The sequence below is a fragment of the Hesperophylax consimilis genome, chromosome 1 (assembly GCF_061612785.1).
Source record: "Hesperophylax consimilis isolate HC1 chromosome 1, BYU_Hcon_1.0, whole genome shotgun sequence".
Lineage (NCBI taxonomy): Eukaryota > Metazoa > Arthropoda > Insecta > Trichoptera > Limnephilidae > Hesperophylax > Hesperophylax consimilis.
Genome location: NC_142836.1, coordinates 15,748,583 through 15,765,756, shown reverse-complemented (window position 1 = coordinate 15,765,756; position 17,174 = coordinate 15,748,583). Strand labels below are relative to the sequence as shown.

At 33.2% G+C, this 17,174-nt stretch overlaps 1 protein-coding gene across 3 annotated transcripts in view; it reads left to right on the top strand.

The window, feature by feature from the left end:
• The window catches only part of LOC149426357 (QRFP-like peptide receptor), a 240,428-nt gene extending 224,901 nt beyond the window's left edge, over positions 1-15,527 (top strand). For all 3 annotated transcript variants that reach the window (XM_089636533.1, XM_089636543.1, XM_089636551.1), the window contains exon 10: positions 13,871-15,527. In XM_089636533.1, coding sequence (XP_089492659.1) covers positions 13,871-14,044 — 174 coding nt within the window. In that variant the 3' untranslated portion in view covers positions 14,045-15,527. The remainder of the gene's footprint in view (positions 1-13,870) is intronic.
• The last annotated feature ends 1,647 nt before the right edge of the window (positions 15,528-17,174 follow it).

Genomic DNA, 17,174 nt, shown 5'->3' with positions numbered 1-17,174 from the left:
TTATTCAACGTTATTTATTTATTATAATAAAAACATATTTGTGGATGAAGTTGTTCAAAGCATCGGTTCCCAAATAAGGCGCTGCGGGTTCAACCCTTTGCAAACTGCGAACCGAAATGAGCAACAAATACAGTTTTTTTATGTTTTTTATGATTTAAAATACATTCCACTATTTCGACTTCTGATATAACTTTATACTTTTTAATGTTTAGGAATTTCCACAAAATAATTTTCAGACCAAAGAATTATGTACATATTATTTAAAAAGTTACCGTTCAATTATCAAAATTTGTGCAATCTTTAGAAAAGTTAAAAACAAATGAATGTGTGATTCATATACAAAAAAAATATTGTGTGATTAATTAAATTTCGCGTATTGATTGATAGGTTTTTTATTTAAATTTAACACCATTTTTAGCTTCAAGCTTTTAAAGCCTCACCGCATAGTTAAATTATTTAATTTCGAAGTGTGACATTTCATTTCCTAAGAATTTTTTCAGATTTAATGCATATAATATATGAATATAAAAGATCCAATTTATAGTATTTTTCATATTATTAATTTTTTCACTGGAACAACTTTCTTCTTCAAGATATTTTTTATTCAAATTTGTTTTTTTTTTCTTCTTTCACTGGTTTCAAGGCTGCTATTTTCATAACGTTTATTGAATCAGCCTGGTTTCTTTACAATTTATTTTCCATTGTACTGGTTCTGTTTTATACGACTTTTAAATCAATTTACATTTTTTTAACTCTATACGAAGGGCCTTTAAATGTTTCCGGTGTAGATCATTTTTATATCTGGGGCACAGATATAATAATAATTAGTGGGTTATGCCTAAATGCTTTAAATAAATAGTTTTAGATATAGTGTAAAATGTGCCTAAATGTTATAGAAATATGTTGTTATAGTTACTAAAGGTATATAATAGATTGAAAATGCAGTTTTATAACTAAATGAAAGCACACAAAAAAAAGATTTATATTTATACTGGGATGGTACATAATATACCTACTGGGTAATTAATTACTTTGATGCAATGGCAACATGGCATCTTGTTTTGTTTTAGACGTTAAAATACATATTAAAACCTTAATTACTCGCGACCTATCGTTACAAAATCAATTATGCGTAAAAACACCAAATTAAACCTCATCATAGGTAGGATGAACAAACCAAACCAGTGTTTTTTTCTTCTCAAAACAATGGAAACTTATTTAAGGTATATCTGCTCTTTAACAGATGGCGCTAATTTAATTATTTTAGGAGAAAACACTTTTTGCAAGTTATGCTTTAAAAGATTTAGACGAGTTATTTGTTTGCGCCCTTACACACAAAATATGTATAAATAGTTGTATTTGTATAAAAACTAAATTCTTTTACAAAAGAATTGAAGAGTCCTAAGTAGATACAAAGTATGAAATGCTACGAATCCTCAGTAAGAATCATCCCATCAGTGTCAAAAGCTCGAGTGAGTTTTAACTTCCACACAGTTCAGTCCTCAAATATCTGGTCTTCCAATACTCATCATATACGCTACAGCTCTTTATTTGTTTTGGATGCCTCTGGAAAATGCTTCAAATCTCCTTTCCTCTAGTGCCTTATGTCCAGGTATGTCTTTATACACTTTTATATCTTTCAGACATTTTATGAATGAAAGAAATATTGTATTGGTGATTCAATCCAATATTGTATTTGTATGACTTAATTTTACCGACAAAATTATTTATGTTCATAGTGGGTGTGTACGAACATAAAAAAATAGTTCATCTTAAATTTTTAAATAATGACTTACGCACATCAGTAAGGTTACTACCAATTTTTTGACGGCCGGCATAGTCCAGTGGTAACGCATTGGACTGCCATTCCGAAGGTCGCGGGTTCGAACCCGGCGTGCGCAAATAAATTTTATTTGATTAATTTGTGTTATTTCACAATTAATTAATTAAAATAATATATAGTATATTTGCGGCACGTTCCAGAGTGGAAGATACTACCAGTATCGCCCTGGTGTAAGACCACCATTCAGAATTGAAACGTTGCTCCAAATGGCTTTAGCCGTGTTTAGTGACTAGATCTGAATAGCCAGGTACTTCCCCACCTTCCTCTTTCCCTTCCCCACTTACCTTCAGCCTCACAACATCCCCCAATTGGGGATGCCATAGTCTCACTGGCTCCAGACGGGAGCAGTTGGGACTCTTGTGAGGTATTCACTATAAAAAAAAAAAAAAAAAAAATTATCAATAAAAAATCTAACAACTTAAATATTCGCTTAAAATAAGCTTTACAATGTCTTCGTAGATAATTTTAGCGGGTGAATTTTCCACTAATTGTTAGTACACGTAATTTTCGCTTTGTTATTTTAGACCTGTCAAAATTATGAAAGCAGATCTCATTGGACAGGTTTTGCCATCCCAGACAGTAAGATTTCTGCTTTAGTTAAGATTTTATAACGCAAATGGTATGGGATATATCATTTATGTCACCGTGCAAATAAATAAAAAATATTTAAAACTCAAAGGTTTAGAATAGTGTTGGCACTCCCACGATGTTTTTTGATGAGCCATTACTTTGTTTGGTAATGCGAAAAAACTCGCGCACAATATTAAATTTCCTTTGCTCTGCTTTTTAAAAAAAATACATCAACTGTATTAAAATTATTAACTTTGAGATCAAATAATATTTAAGAGGCAACAATAAATCCCCTTTTTTAATTATTAACGGGAAATAGATACTAATTAACGATGATAAATAACGAGTGCTAAAATATCATATACGATAAAATGCTCGAGGCTTTCATTATTATTCGACAAAGTAATTTTCAAAGTATTATAAATCATTCAGTAATGGCATTTTCAGCTAACCACGCATATTTTCAACAACACCCAACTTTAATCATTAGCTTGGGCCGCTCTTCATACAAAATACATGTTTGTTTTTGTTAGAAAGCTGTTTATTTATTTATTTACGCTTCAGTGGGCTATTAATTGAAGTAAATTAAAATGTGAGTAATAAATACAGTTGTGATAGCTAAATATTTACTGTACATTGTAATTATGGTAAAGCAAGTATATGGTATTGATTTACAAAATAAATAAAGTTACAAAATTGTTTTTAATCTACTTTTAAAATCAACAAATTCTTCCCACCATGGAAAATGGATGGGGGCCGCGAACTTCAGAATTGAGATCCATCCCCCCCCCCACTCCATTCAGCCTACATACCCTTATTTTGGGGGTGGCATCATGTCTGGCTGCGAACAGTTGGGAACATTTGGTACTCTGTGTAGGTATTCACATTGAAAAAAAAATCATGGACAGATGAAATAAAGTCGAAGGCACTATTTTTATTTTTATTCATTCACGACGATGCATCAGTATTGCCAGTGTATATCGATTCTGATTTATTGCGTTACCAACATCGGTCTGGATACCAATCATCACGACCATTCTCAAGAAATCGGTTTAAAATCATCGGTAGTTACGCCTATGCATTCGATATTTTTAAGTTATCGATTTCACCGTGCTAAACTATGGACTGGGAAGACTCCCTTTACCATATGTTCCGTCACTCCCCCACCCAACCAATCCAGTCACTGTCCTTTTCTGTATACATACATGAGTGACCTTGCAAAAATATTACAGTGATCAACGCAGTGATCCCTCCGTCACATAATATTGATTCTTAAGGAAACATGTGCGGTGATCAACTCAATCGATTCTCACAAAAACGTGCCGCGTAAAAATTAAAGTAAGTCAGATTCCTTCTCAATGTAACTGTTGACACAGCTACGGTATACCGTGATGATTTATTTATTGATGATTTTAAACCGATTTAAACCGAACGGTCGCGATGATTACTATCCAGACCGATGTTGGTAACGCAATAAATCAGGATCTATATACACTGGCTATACTGGTGCATCTCTCTACGAATTGACACTCGTTAACGTCAGACGGTTAAGTACAAGTTAAAAATACCACTAAATGACAATGTTGAATGGAAATCTTAACTTTAACATTATTTGGCAGTCCGGATGTACTTTTTGATTTGGAGTTAATTATTTTTATTTTCATTTTTTTAATACCTTTATTTTTCCCAATTTTTACATTAATTACATGGAATATTATAAAAATCAATAAGAATAATGGGAAACCACTAAGGCGAGCCTGTGCGTGGGTAATATATTTAAATACATTATATTATTGTACCTAGAAAGAAACAAACTATAGGCATTAAAAACAAAAACAAGATTACATTTTGTTTAAGCGGTTTTTATAAAAAGTGTTTACAATAGTGTATAGTGAAGTTTTAAGTGTTTAGTGTAATATATGGTGAATAGTTTATGAGAAACATAAATCGATACAAATTAAATAAAAAAAGTTTCAACTGCTGTATTGAAAAGCCTCTTAATAACTTTAACTCTTTTAATATTGAGGATGTTTAGTAATCACGTGAATATTTTTCGGTACAAGATTGAAAGTACGAGGTCCTACGAAACTGCAGTGTGTTTGCATTTGTTTTGTGTTCGTTTGGGGAATATAAAATACTTTATTATTTCTAATGTTGATTCTATTTACATTTATTTTGAATTTATTTTTGTTTTTAAAGATGTATTTTTTCATATTTTGAAAAATAAATAGTTTACGGAAACAGAATAGTTTAGATTCTTTGTTTAACTCATCTGGAGGTTATCCACCGCTTACCCGCCCTGGTATAAGTAACAGATGGTTACTCCTTCAGGGCTCTCACAAGGACTCTAATTTTTTTTGTTTAACGACTTTACATTTATTTTAAAATGAATCTAGACCTCCAATGTCCCTGCATAGTGGTTAGGCTGCGGGATGGCTACAATATTACACAAAAACACAAATAACAATATTAAAATATGTACAGGTATAGTAAAATAAAATAGGCCTAAAAATAATACAGGACGAAATAACTGCTTAAAGCCTAGGCCATCTGTAGAGAAAGAAAAAAAAAAGAAAGGAAACACATATACATTCATGTTTATATTGTAGGAATCTACGTTTAAACATATATAAATATTACCGGAGAGTATTACACCCGTCCACTGGCAGTCCCATCGAGAATGTGCATGGCGATCGGTCTGTCCGTACACAAAGAACGACTACCGCGCCTCTCCGCCGGATTACCTGATTATGCCCTGAAGAAAAAGTATGTGGGAGGGTTGGGGGCGTGCCCGAAGACCCTAGGGACTAAGTGAGCGTCAGGCATTCGGAGGGTGGGCGGAAGGTTGTCGAGCTTGCTCGGCCATTCCTCAAGCCCGCCATGGCGATGGGGGAGGCGCAGTCGACTCTGTGTGAACACTTGTCCGGTGTAGGAGGCGTCTGATTAGGCAGGGACGAAGTCTATTTCACACCCAAAACGGGTTGAAGACGGTACAGGACGATTAAAGTTCAGTTTCGGCTTACTGCACACACTCCTAATGATATGTAAAGCAAAAGAAAGAAGAAAAAAAAAATGATAAAGGACAAGTTAATTAAAAACTCAAATTATATTAATTAAATTCATTATGACGGATTGAGCGATGATGTCATCACTACCATCGCTCAAGGGGTCAGTCTCGCATGGAATCCTGCTGAAATAGAAACAATCATAACAAAGGAAATAATTAAAATAATAGCAGTTACTATGGAAAGAAGAGAAGCATTAACAGACAAAATTAAAAAGAAAACAGCAAAAAAAAAAAATCAAATATATAATGCAAAGGTGATTGCAAACCTTAATATAAAATGAAAATAAAAAAAGAAATATACAGACATCATAACGAAGGTAATATGAGAGCAGGAAAAGAATTAACCGAGGAAACCAGAAGCAGTCACACATGGCACCTGAAACTCTGAATGATTTTAATCTAATCAGCGACTCTAAGATCAGGCCATTTTAACTCATCTGTTTAACTCATCTGTTGAAAATGTTCTTTTCTGATTGTAACTTTGATGGTATAACTTTGAGTTATTTGTAAAGTTTTTATATGTGCATGAAGTGCACCGCCCCATCTTATTATTCCGAATATGAGTGAAGATTACACCAAAGAAAAATAAATAATTTTCAGTTTTCAATTAGTCTGTAAAATGTGTATGTATGATAGCTTAATTTATAGACGGTATTATTAATTTCTGATTGCCAATTTAATTTTGTATCAATAATAATACCTAAATATTTGATCTTTTCAACTTTTCCAAGTTCAAAGCAAGATGTGCATATTTCTTGATTACAGCATTATGTATTCTAATTATAAGGATATTGGGGGGTTTGTTTTTACTATTTTTATAAAAGGTTAGGTAAAATGTTTTATTAAAGTTTAAGAAGAGTCTATTACTTTTTAGCCATGATCAAAATAGCCTTCAAAAAAGATTAAGACCAAGATTTTCCATTCACTATTGTTTTTTTATCATCAGCGTGAGATACAATTTTACCAGGGATCACAACATCACATAAATCGTTTATATATTTTAGAAAGAGAATTGGGCTAAGCACAGTTCCCTGTGGTACTCCATTTTTTATTCCTGTTTCATTACTATAAAAATTCCCTATTTTGGTTTTCTTTCTTTGGGATAGTTTGAAGTAGATTGTGATTTATAGTATCGAAAGCTTTTCTTAAGTCTAAAAATATAGCAAAAGTTTTTTTATTTTGATTAACAGATGTGTATAATTCTTTAATATTTTAATTTCGTTAATAATATTCGACGTTTTTTTGTTATTATTTTTTGCATTATCACTTTGTTCACAATAGTACTTCTTTTTACAATTTCTTATCAACCTATTTAGTAAAATTCTGTACATTAAATATTTCGTTTTCATAAAACGCATAATTCTTGTGTTATTTTTTGACAGGCTTTTTGATAATTTAACATCTCTAAATAATCTATTTTATAAGGTCATTAATCTTAACTCATAACTAACAAATTTTGTTTTTCGAAGCTGGAACGGAATCAATTGATCACGTCTTAGATGAATTAATTAAGTCATACAATTTTTTTCAATTTAAATTGCTTAGTTAGTTTGCCCCCATTCATTAGTAGGCCAGTTTTTTTCATTCTTAGCAAAATATCTTCTAATATTAAATAAATAATAACCAAATTGCCAACATGGGTTAATCTCATCTAGATCTACTCTCACAAACCTTATAGTATATGAAAACTATATAGCATTGACTAATTGGAATCAGGTAGACTCCATCTGCATTGATTTTTACAAGACATTCGGTAAGGTCTTCCACAAAGTACTAACAAATGAACTCATAAAATTAGGGAATCATAAAAGTGGCAATTTATTGGCATGATTGATTAGTTACTTATCTAAACAATTACTTTTTGTTAAAATCAATGACTTTATATCTTCTAAATTTATTGCTTCCAGCGGAGTGCCCCAAACTATCTTTGTTACGTATGTACGTACGTACGTAATGACGTTACTAGCATTTTCTATAGTGTCAAAGTTTTATACTTTGCTGACGATATGAAGCTGTTTAAGGTAATTATTGAAGTATACGTATGTCTAATCCTGCCTAATAACCTAAATAACAATTTTAAATTATGTTCTGGTAATAAACTTCATTTAAATATTAACAAATGCAAAGTTATGAAGTTCTATGTAATGAAACATCCAATAATATAGAAATATTGTGTAATGTTGACTCAATCTCTGTAGTCAAAATACTTGACCTTGGCATCATTTTTGACCAAAAACTCTGCTTTGTATCTCATGTAAGCTCTGTGGTTAACAGGGCTATAAAAAGGATGGGTTTTATGGTATGGATTTCCAACGATTTAAAAAATATTCACACATTAAAAATTCTGTACACATCTCTCGTTAGAAGCATTCTAAATATAAATCAATTTGGTTACCTGTCTTTAATAATTATATGAATATCATTGAAGGCGTCCATAGTAAATTTTTAAGAAGTATAATTTTTCTACTTAGAATTCCTTTAGAGTCAATAGATTATGAGTTTTTATTGCATTAGTTGAATTTATTGAAGGTAGGTGATTCTTTGATCTTATTTTTTGTGTAAAATTGTAGATTATCAGTTTGATTGCCATGTTATTGCGAATCACATATTTTGTTCCCCATTTAAAATGTCTTAATTTTCTTTAAAAACCGATTTTCTCGATGATAAATCTACACCATTTATTGGTTTGGCCTTGAACCTATACACACGTTCACAATACAAACAAATATCCCACTCATTTCAGTCTCGCGACGTACTCCAACTAGCAATGGAGATGAGTAGCTCAGATAGACTCCGGGAAATTTAAAAAAAATCTAGAACTAAGAAGTCACCGGCGATATTGGAAGAATGTTTTCAAATTTATTTTAAAATAGAAACGTATGGTAAAATCGGTATTTTTTTTTAAATGTCCTCAAATTTGCTTCCATGCTCGCTGAGTTTCAGTTTTTTTCAAAAAAGGTTTGCTAAGCCTGGTCTAAACTATCACGTTTTTTTTAAATTTGTGTTACTAATTCGCATCCGCAGCTTTTGTTCGATTAGCTTCAAGCTTGTAAATTACACCGGGGCGTGTCAGACTCCTTGATCTAAATTGCTTTATCTTTTAACTGTGATCAATTGAAGGCGTCAGTGAGATAGTCAGTGTAATAGAGAGTAATCACAAATTTAAATCGGAACTCGAGATGAAGATGAAATAAAATGATAATCTTCTAAAATTATCGTTGATGGAGAACAAGATTACTCAACCTGGTATTTGAATGGCAAAAAGGGTAAACTTCAGAAAATTCATGGAGTTTTTGCCCGTGTTCAGAAATCAATGTTCAGTTACCGGGCCTTTGTGGTCAAGCACTTCACCTGTATCACTTTGTTTAGATTGTTTATGATGTTTTATTTCGATTCGGTGTGATTTGACCTTATACATGTAGATATATATATATATTTTTTGTAGATAACTTGTTAATGCAGTACCAGTTTTCCACCTCTGACCAAGCCCGATGGTCAGCTAACTACTCGGCCCGAGAGAAAGTTGAGTTACTGGGCAAAATTTTGGTGGAAAACTCGACTCTTAAATATAACGGAGAAACTCCCCCTTCCATTCCGCACTGCGGATTCCAAATGAAGGAACCCAAAAATCTGGAACAGTGAGGTTCTCCGGATCTTAAACGAGTTAAAAATCGATAAGGATCGCTTTGATCCTTCCAATTAGCACCCCATAGTTACCACTTCCATACTCTTAAAGGTATAGGGTGGTTAATAACAAATTGCTCATATATTTCAAGAATAACAACATCCTAGCGATCAGCAATATAGATTTTGTCGAAACCGATCGTGTTGCGATCTGCTCGAGTATGTTACGCATATTTGAGAACTGTACTTGGAACGTTTTGGAGAGACTTACACCGTCGTGTTAGATACCTGCTAGGCCTTTGTAGGGTCTGGCACTGGGCACTTTTCTGGAAGTTAACATCGTATGGGATTCATCCAACCAAGTTGATCTTCCTTTGAGAAAGGAAGATCAATTTAATCCGTAGTTGACGGCTTTTCTTCCTCTCCGCACCAAATCAATGCGGGAGTGCCGCATTTGACGGGTTTTTGTTGCACGGCAACGATCCGCAAATGCCCTTGCTCTTGTGATTTTTAAATGCACTATTTTAGGAATTCTCATCAAACTCATTTGTTTTATAAACTTACCCATTACTTCATACATTACACTCACTTCTGCCTGTCACCAACGCTGTTTTTTGTTGCTCTTCAATGATGTTTTTGAATGTGAACGACATGATTGCTGACGACAGCACCGTTTACGAGGGTTATCTTTTTGAAAGATCTCCTTCCACTTATGATCTCCGTACAACTCGGGAAGTTTTGAGACAAAAAAGTGACCACCACCTCGAGAAGTTTCGTGCCTGCGGTAAGGCCAACCTGGTCAGTTCAACACCTCAAAAACCCAAGAGGGAGATCAATGACTATCTGGTACAATTTGATGGAAGCACCCTCCCCAATAAAGACCGGCTCAAGTATCGGGGCTCTATAGAAGGCCGACTAAATCTGGCTTCCAAGAAACTGGGCGTCTTGTACAGAGCTAGCAGATTCTTCAATAGTAATCGCCTGCAGACCCTATTCAAATCTCAATTACGCCCAACAATTGAATTTGGGAGCCACCTCTGGGCACAAGCTCCACAGTATTTGATAAATCTACTTGATTCTGTTCAAAGGAGGGCGATCCGTCTGATTTATAATCCATTGTTGACAGACTGATTGCCATCTCCAATGCACAGACGCAATTTTTGCATGTTGAGTTTGTTTTACAGTTATTTTAATGGAGCCTGCTCTAAAGAACTAGCTGAATTCATCCCGGTTCGCCGGTGTACCTGCATGAAACTCGACGTAAACGAGCGTAACACATGTTGGCCTTGTTAGTATGGGCCGTTTCTTTGACTATTTGATAATAATAATAAGACCTACATTACTAAATTCTTTCCTACAGCCCATACCTAAACCTGCCCTATAACGCTGCCCAACAAGGTGGTGCCATAGCTTCCCTGCATTTACACTGTACAGACATGACGTCTGTATTTTTGACGGAAACTTCAAATGATAATGTAACCAACTTAGCTATCACTCAATTTGTCAAAATGGGTTCGAATAAAAGAAAATGAAATATAGAAATAAATACAGAATTTATTATTTAAATAAATTAAATAATTTAGAAGTACAAAAGTGTATTTTGCTATAAAATATGACGTGAACAATATAAATACAAAAATTACAGTTATAACAGATTTCGAAGCTTTACGGAGTTTCATTTCGAGTGAGCACGTGGCGAAACACAATGGAACCAACTCAAACCGACAACATACTTCAATGGCCAAAGATTTTCACTTAGCCTTTAGTTTTCTTTCTAACTTACTCTAGAGAAGAGAAATTGTACTGGACGGGAGTCCGCACAAGACTGTAGATTTAGGCGCCGGGTCCAAACCGTGTCTTCAACCGATGAGATGCTCCTTTACGGCCGATGATGATGATTGTAGTTGATATTGGTGATGAAATCTGCCTCCCGCACCCAGGCTTGGTGAATGGTGGGCACTGGGTGTGCTTTCGTCTCTGCTCGCTTCTGGTGTTGGCGGTTTTCCAAAGGAGGGCCGGCTGGTCTCGAAGAGGTAACACCAGAAGATCTTGGAGCAGAAGACTCGGCGAGGTGAGGCAGATGTTGAGCAGGAGTCACTTGTTGATAAATAAAACGCTTGGTTTTGATGGTAAAGATGAACTGATTTATTTTTAATTATGTGGCTGCTTATATTTAATTAGCCTGACTCGCGCCCGACATTGGGCTAGGAGCCAAAAAGTGGTGGGGGGTTGTACCCGCGCCAACAATGAGTTTATAGCCTCCGACAAACTGTTGCATATTCATTTTGTCGGTAGTACTGGTGATAGTAGTCGCTTAAATTTGAGAGTTAGAAAAGATTTTGAGCGCTTACATGAATGATAATTACATAGTTTAAATGCATAGTAGTTATAGGAATGTGTATCTTGACAACTAGATTTTTTGTTTGTCAAGATACGACAAAAAATAAGAAATGTTTGTAAAATAAATGTGTAAAAATGATCTCAAGCGATCAAATTTGTAAAACATGTTAAGTTAGTATTTTTCCGAGGTCCCCCGTAACATAGCGCTCAGAAAGAGATAAGATTCACTATGCTACGAGGTTCCTGGATTTTTGTACACGCAAAAAGGGTAAAAAATATTGTTCAAAAATGGGTTTACATATGGGTGAAAAACAGCTTTTTTAATATCTCCTCAGCGGTAGTATATCGAAAATAGTGTTTATTTGACTACCGCCGAGGGGATGAACAAGTAAAATATACATATTTGCAATGTTTAAAAATTGATTTTTCTATGTAAAATTTACATAGAAAAAATGCTGGACATCGATCCGCGTGGCAGGTATGCGGGCGGTACGGTATCGATGCCATTCGGAGTCAAAGTTTTCAAGCCGCTTGGGCCGAAAATTGCACAAAATGGCCAGTGGCGGGGAGTGGTGATTTTGCCAGTGGCGTGGAGTAGGGACATTTTATAAAAGTAAACAATTTTTATGAAATTAAATAATATGGTCAACTACGTCCGTTACAGAAATAGTTTGTTTTAGTTTGGGTACCCATAGACCATGTTATTTACTTGTAATGTTTTATATTGTTTTCATTTATATGTAAAATCGATCCTGAAATATCAGTGTGTTGAAATAAATTAACGCAGCTCCTTCCTAAACATAAACATCGGCTTGATTTCCATTGTCAACCTAAACAAAGATAGAGACACGCTTTCAACGTATTATTATTAATAACTCTTATATAGTTACCAAACTCACTATATAAAACATGACACCGTTCACACCACACAAACGGTTGAAATATTAATTTTGAACACAGGTATCAATCAAACTTCAGTTTTAAAAGTTGAATATTTTTTGACCCAAAACAAATATGCTTACCTAAGTTATTGTTAATTTTTTTTATTTCATAAACTAGTAGCCTGCTATACAAGTTGGCTTTGTCGAATATTTTTGTACTTTTTTATGGAAAGAAAAACAAACGATGTAGCGTCTTAGGTTAATTATCTGACCGTTTTGACCTGATATTAATACTAAAAATAAAAGCTTATATTGCACTACTATAAGAACCAACTAAAAATGTAATGTTTAGTATTTAGAAATGAACAATGCTGAAAACACATACATTGTAAACAATATGAAAAAAATGAGACGTTACTTACAAAAGTACAATACTCAGTTCGCGAAATACAATTGTAAAGAAAAACAACTAAATATGATTTTAAATATTCTACTTTGTTCTTAGGAGCTTTTGGCGAAACCAAACCTTAAGTTATTTTTCAACATTCTAGGGAAAATCGTTTTGTATTGATAATCATCAGCATTTTTATTTATTTATTTTTTAACACATATAAGTTGTACGGATGTGGAGCATTTAAAAAAAATCTTTTGACAATCCGTTAAAATTAACATCTTCAAAATGTCGTAAATATATATTTTTAATTCTTCCCAATGTTTTCCTAAAGAATACATATTAGATTCTCGCTTTTTCATGAAAAAATACTCACCTGGCAATAGCTGTATGTCTAGAAATAGTTGTCACTTGAGATTAATCTTAGAATACATCTTAACTCTATGTGATAAACATATCAAAACATTAAAATATGTAGATTTTTTAACACATTGAAGCACAATGCCAATAAAATCTTTTATTTTAAAAATGAATGTCAGAACAAAAATCCACTGGCACTTTTGTACCTGCGAGATAGATTTTCGTCACTAGTGGTGGACATGAGTCAGAGTGTAATTTGCAGAAATATCACATTATGTGACAACAGACAACTATACCCGGTCTTCCTTCCATATTATAACTCCGTTCGGGTTCACGCGAGGTGGAATCTGACAAGGTGTAACAATATTGGGTAAATTCGTCACGTTTGAACTTTAACGTGCAACGATGCGAAGTGTCAATAATTTCACACCAGAGTCACATTAAATACATTCTCGGATAGAAGTCATTAACTGATATATAATACTTTTAACCATTAAAATATAAGTGTTCCATATTAATATTTATCTTATTTTACAGATTTGAAAAATGTATTAAATAAATAAGGATAATAGGTTGTGAAATAACCTCCCGACCCAGTTCTCCAGTATCCGCTTTAGTAATGTAAGCAATCCAAAGCTAGGACGTTCTCCCCGTAAACGGTGCAAATAGTGGGGATGTACCTACTGGCGACCCTTGATGCCTCAATTTCTCAGTCAATCCCAGACTAACATTGATCAGATTTTGTATAATGAAAATATCAATGGGGTAAAGTATTGTTTTGTCTCTTGTTTCAGATGCACAGTTTGAAACGAAACAATTGCGGAACACAAATGACTACGTCAGGAGCCCGCGTGTCCCGCAGGCTGCAGTGCGGCAGCCTCGTGGCACGCCACCTGCCTCCTCCCTATAGCCAGGAGGGAGCCTGCCCGCTGCACACCCCTCGCCACTCGGACCCCGAGTACATCTAAACAGTGGATGAACATTGAACACTGACACCCCTTTGAACATTGAATCACCCTTGCTAGGAATCAATACAGACCGCAAGGGATTCATTCTCATGACTTCGGGAAGATCTAAAGTCGAAGGGGTATATATATTATTCAACGTTCATTAGTGCATTTCATTTAACGAGAACATGTCCAGAGACGTGTGTCGTATACCATACAGATATAATCGTTAAGTATATAAATGAGTGCAATTACCAAGGTCACGAACGACTCCAACTAGGAATCAATACAGACCGTAAGGGATTGATTTCCCTGACTACTGGTAGATTTAAAGGATATGCACGATAGTTTTGTTCCATTTGAGGAGATATCATGTGAAATATGTCATGCATCATATAGAAACATTCGTAATTTACGTAAATGAATGCTATTACCAAGGTTTACATCAATCACCATAACTGACGGATTAATTCTCCTGACTACGAGTAAATAAATTAATGCTGTCGCTAAGGTAGATACTAATCCCCCAACCTCAAATCAACATAAACTACGTAGGATTTAAGGTTGTCGCACACATATCACACTGGCACGAGATCAGTGCTAATAGGTAGATAATTTTATAGTGTTTCAATTAACGAGTAAAATCTACTTTGCAACGTGTCATGTGTCCAACTTAAACAATCGTGAATTAATGCAAATTAATGCAATCAAAACAACAACTTCGCACACAACTGGACTAAATAATCAATGTTGATCTACCTTTAAATCAATAAATTAGTTACAGGTCACGTAACAATTCGGTTTTATGGTTTGTTTTGTGAGCTCATAATTTCGTTAAGAGATGTGAATATTTATAACATAGTTTTAGATTGTGGAAATGAGAATTAATTTGAATGTATTTCATTGTGACCAGTGTTAAATGTATGGTAGAATGAAAGTCTGACGTCCTAATTTCAATTAGGCACCTACGAAAAAAGTAATTACGCATTCTGATTATGTCGTTGAGATTATTGTAGCATAGTCAGTCAGTATCGTAATAACGAGATCAAGAATGTATATATTTGCCAAAAGCCAGATGAATCATTAATTTTTCATAACATTACCGTGTTTATATTTCACAAATGGACACTAGTTTATTAAGAGGATGAAAGGAATGATCAACTTTTTTTTGTAAAAGATTGATGTATTTAATGTTTGTGAAATGTGATGTTAGAACTAACCTACAAATTTAATTGAGTGATTATATTATGCACATTGTAAGAGTAACTTTTTCTGCACCAATTGAGTCCTATGGTTCTACAAAGTTTCTGTTGCAATTGGTTTAAAAAATGTGTGTACTATTTTGTATAGTTGTCACAATAGTATTACTGTGCTTTAACGATATGTGCAATGTACGTATACATAATATTTAAAAGTGATTAGTGAATACATTTTTATTTTTGTGTACATACTACTTTTTATTATACTTAAACATTTAAATTAATATTGTACTTTAATAGAGCATAAGAACATTAAATGTCTTCTAACATATTGTAAAGTATTACTCAAAAATAAATGTAAATATATTATAATTTAAATACCTACGTACAAACTTTGTATTATTTTACTATTATACAAGCCTTACAAAGGTAGAAATAAGTAACCTATTTTATAACAACAAAAATAATAATAATGTACGCCAAGGTTTATTTCATTATTGTTTAATTCTAAAAACTCAGTTTACAGACAGATGACCTTCAGCCTTTTCTGCCACATTTCGATAATAATAATTTAATTGGTCTTTCCGTCGTCAACCAATCTAATATCGATCTATTTCTAGAAATGAAAATATTCATAAAGTTTCCGAATGATTGAGAACTTTCCCAGGTCTACGTTTTGGCTTTAAAGGTAATTGAAACATTTTATTGACTATTCATTTCTGAATTACAGTTTATACACTGATACTATTGAACCCCAAAAAATTAAATGATTTAGTATTGCGATTCTGAAAATAGTTACCATATTTATCTTGAAATGAAACGTCTGTTCAAACACTCTATTCCGATTAATGTCTTCCCTGGGGCTTAATTTAAATATCCTGGAAAGTCTTAATAAATTATAGATATAAGAAAAATAGATTTTGTTAGTGGTGATTTTTATAATCTTGTTAAACCATAAATTTGAAATGCTATTATTTATAAATATTATTAACTTTTGTATGAATGTGATACCACAGAAGAATGCCAACTACCTAACTTGGAGAATTTAGAAATATTGTAAGAAGCGGGGAAAATGAAACGAAATACCTGGGCGTTATATAAACATAGTCAGTAAACATAGATGAAGCCACAACCAGCAATGTTTCGATTCCACGTAGTGAAGAAGTAATAAAATAATTATATAACCAAAATAATAATGATAAACGGAGATCTTCAACTACTATAATGTACACGTGCACTTTTTTATCGGCTCTCAAATATTAATATGATAATATTATTGTATTTAAAAAATAAATGTACTGTCTTTAAATTATGTGCCATTATGATTAAATAGTAACTAAGTACCTACTAACATTTTTAATTTAAGAGATAACATTTGTGCAGATACTGACAATTATGCATTTATAAAATAATAAGAACACGATAATGAAAAATAAAAAATGGTCTGAAACAAAACCATTTTAAATTAAGATAAAATTGGTGTTATTTACGAGGAAAAAAAGAAATTGTTGTAATATTTTCCATGTTATTTTAAAATGTTGGTCTTAATAAAAACATTAAAAATATTAAGCATGTATTTTATTTTTCCTTGTTGTATTTTATTTCCAGTTAAATACAGGTATTCATAGTCACCAGGTCTACGCATTTGAGTAACAAAAAAATTTAATGGATTAATTTGTAAAAAACAGAAGGTTTCGGTGTATGACACAAGGTTTCAGCTGAAATTTGTACCCAAATTTAATTAGAGTGACTTTTTAAATTTTGTATTATACGCCTTAATTGACGTCGAAAACAGCTTACTACTTAATTCGAAATTGAGGCTAAGCGTAAAAGTTGATGCCATTTTGCACTTTAACGTATTAGCTACTCCAACTTTCATTTCGATTCTCGTTTGGCGACCCAAACATAAAACTAAAACTAGGACGTACAATCAAATTAGGCTACCAAAGAAG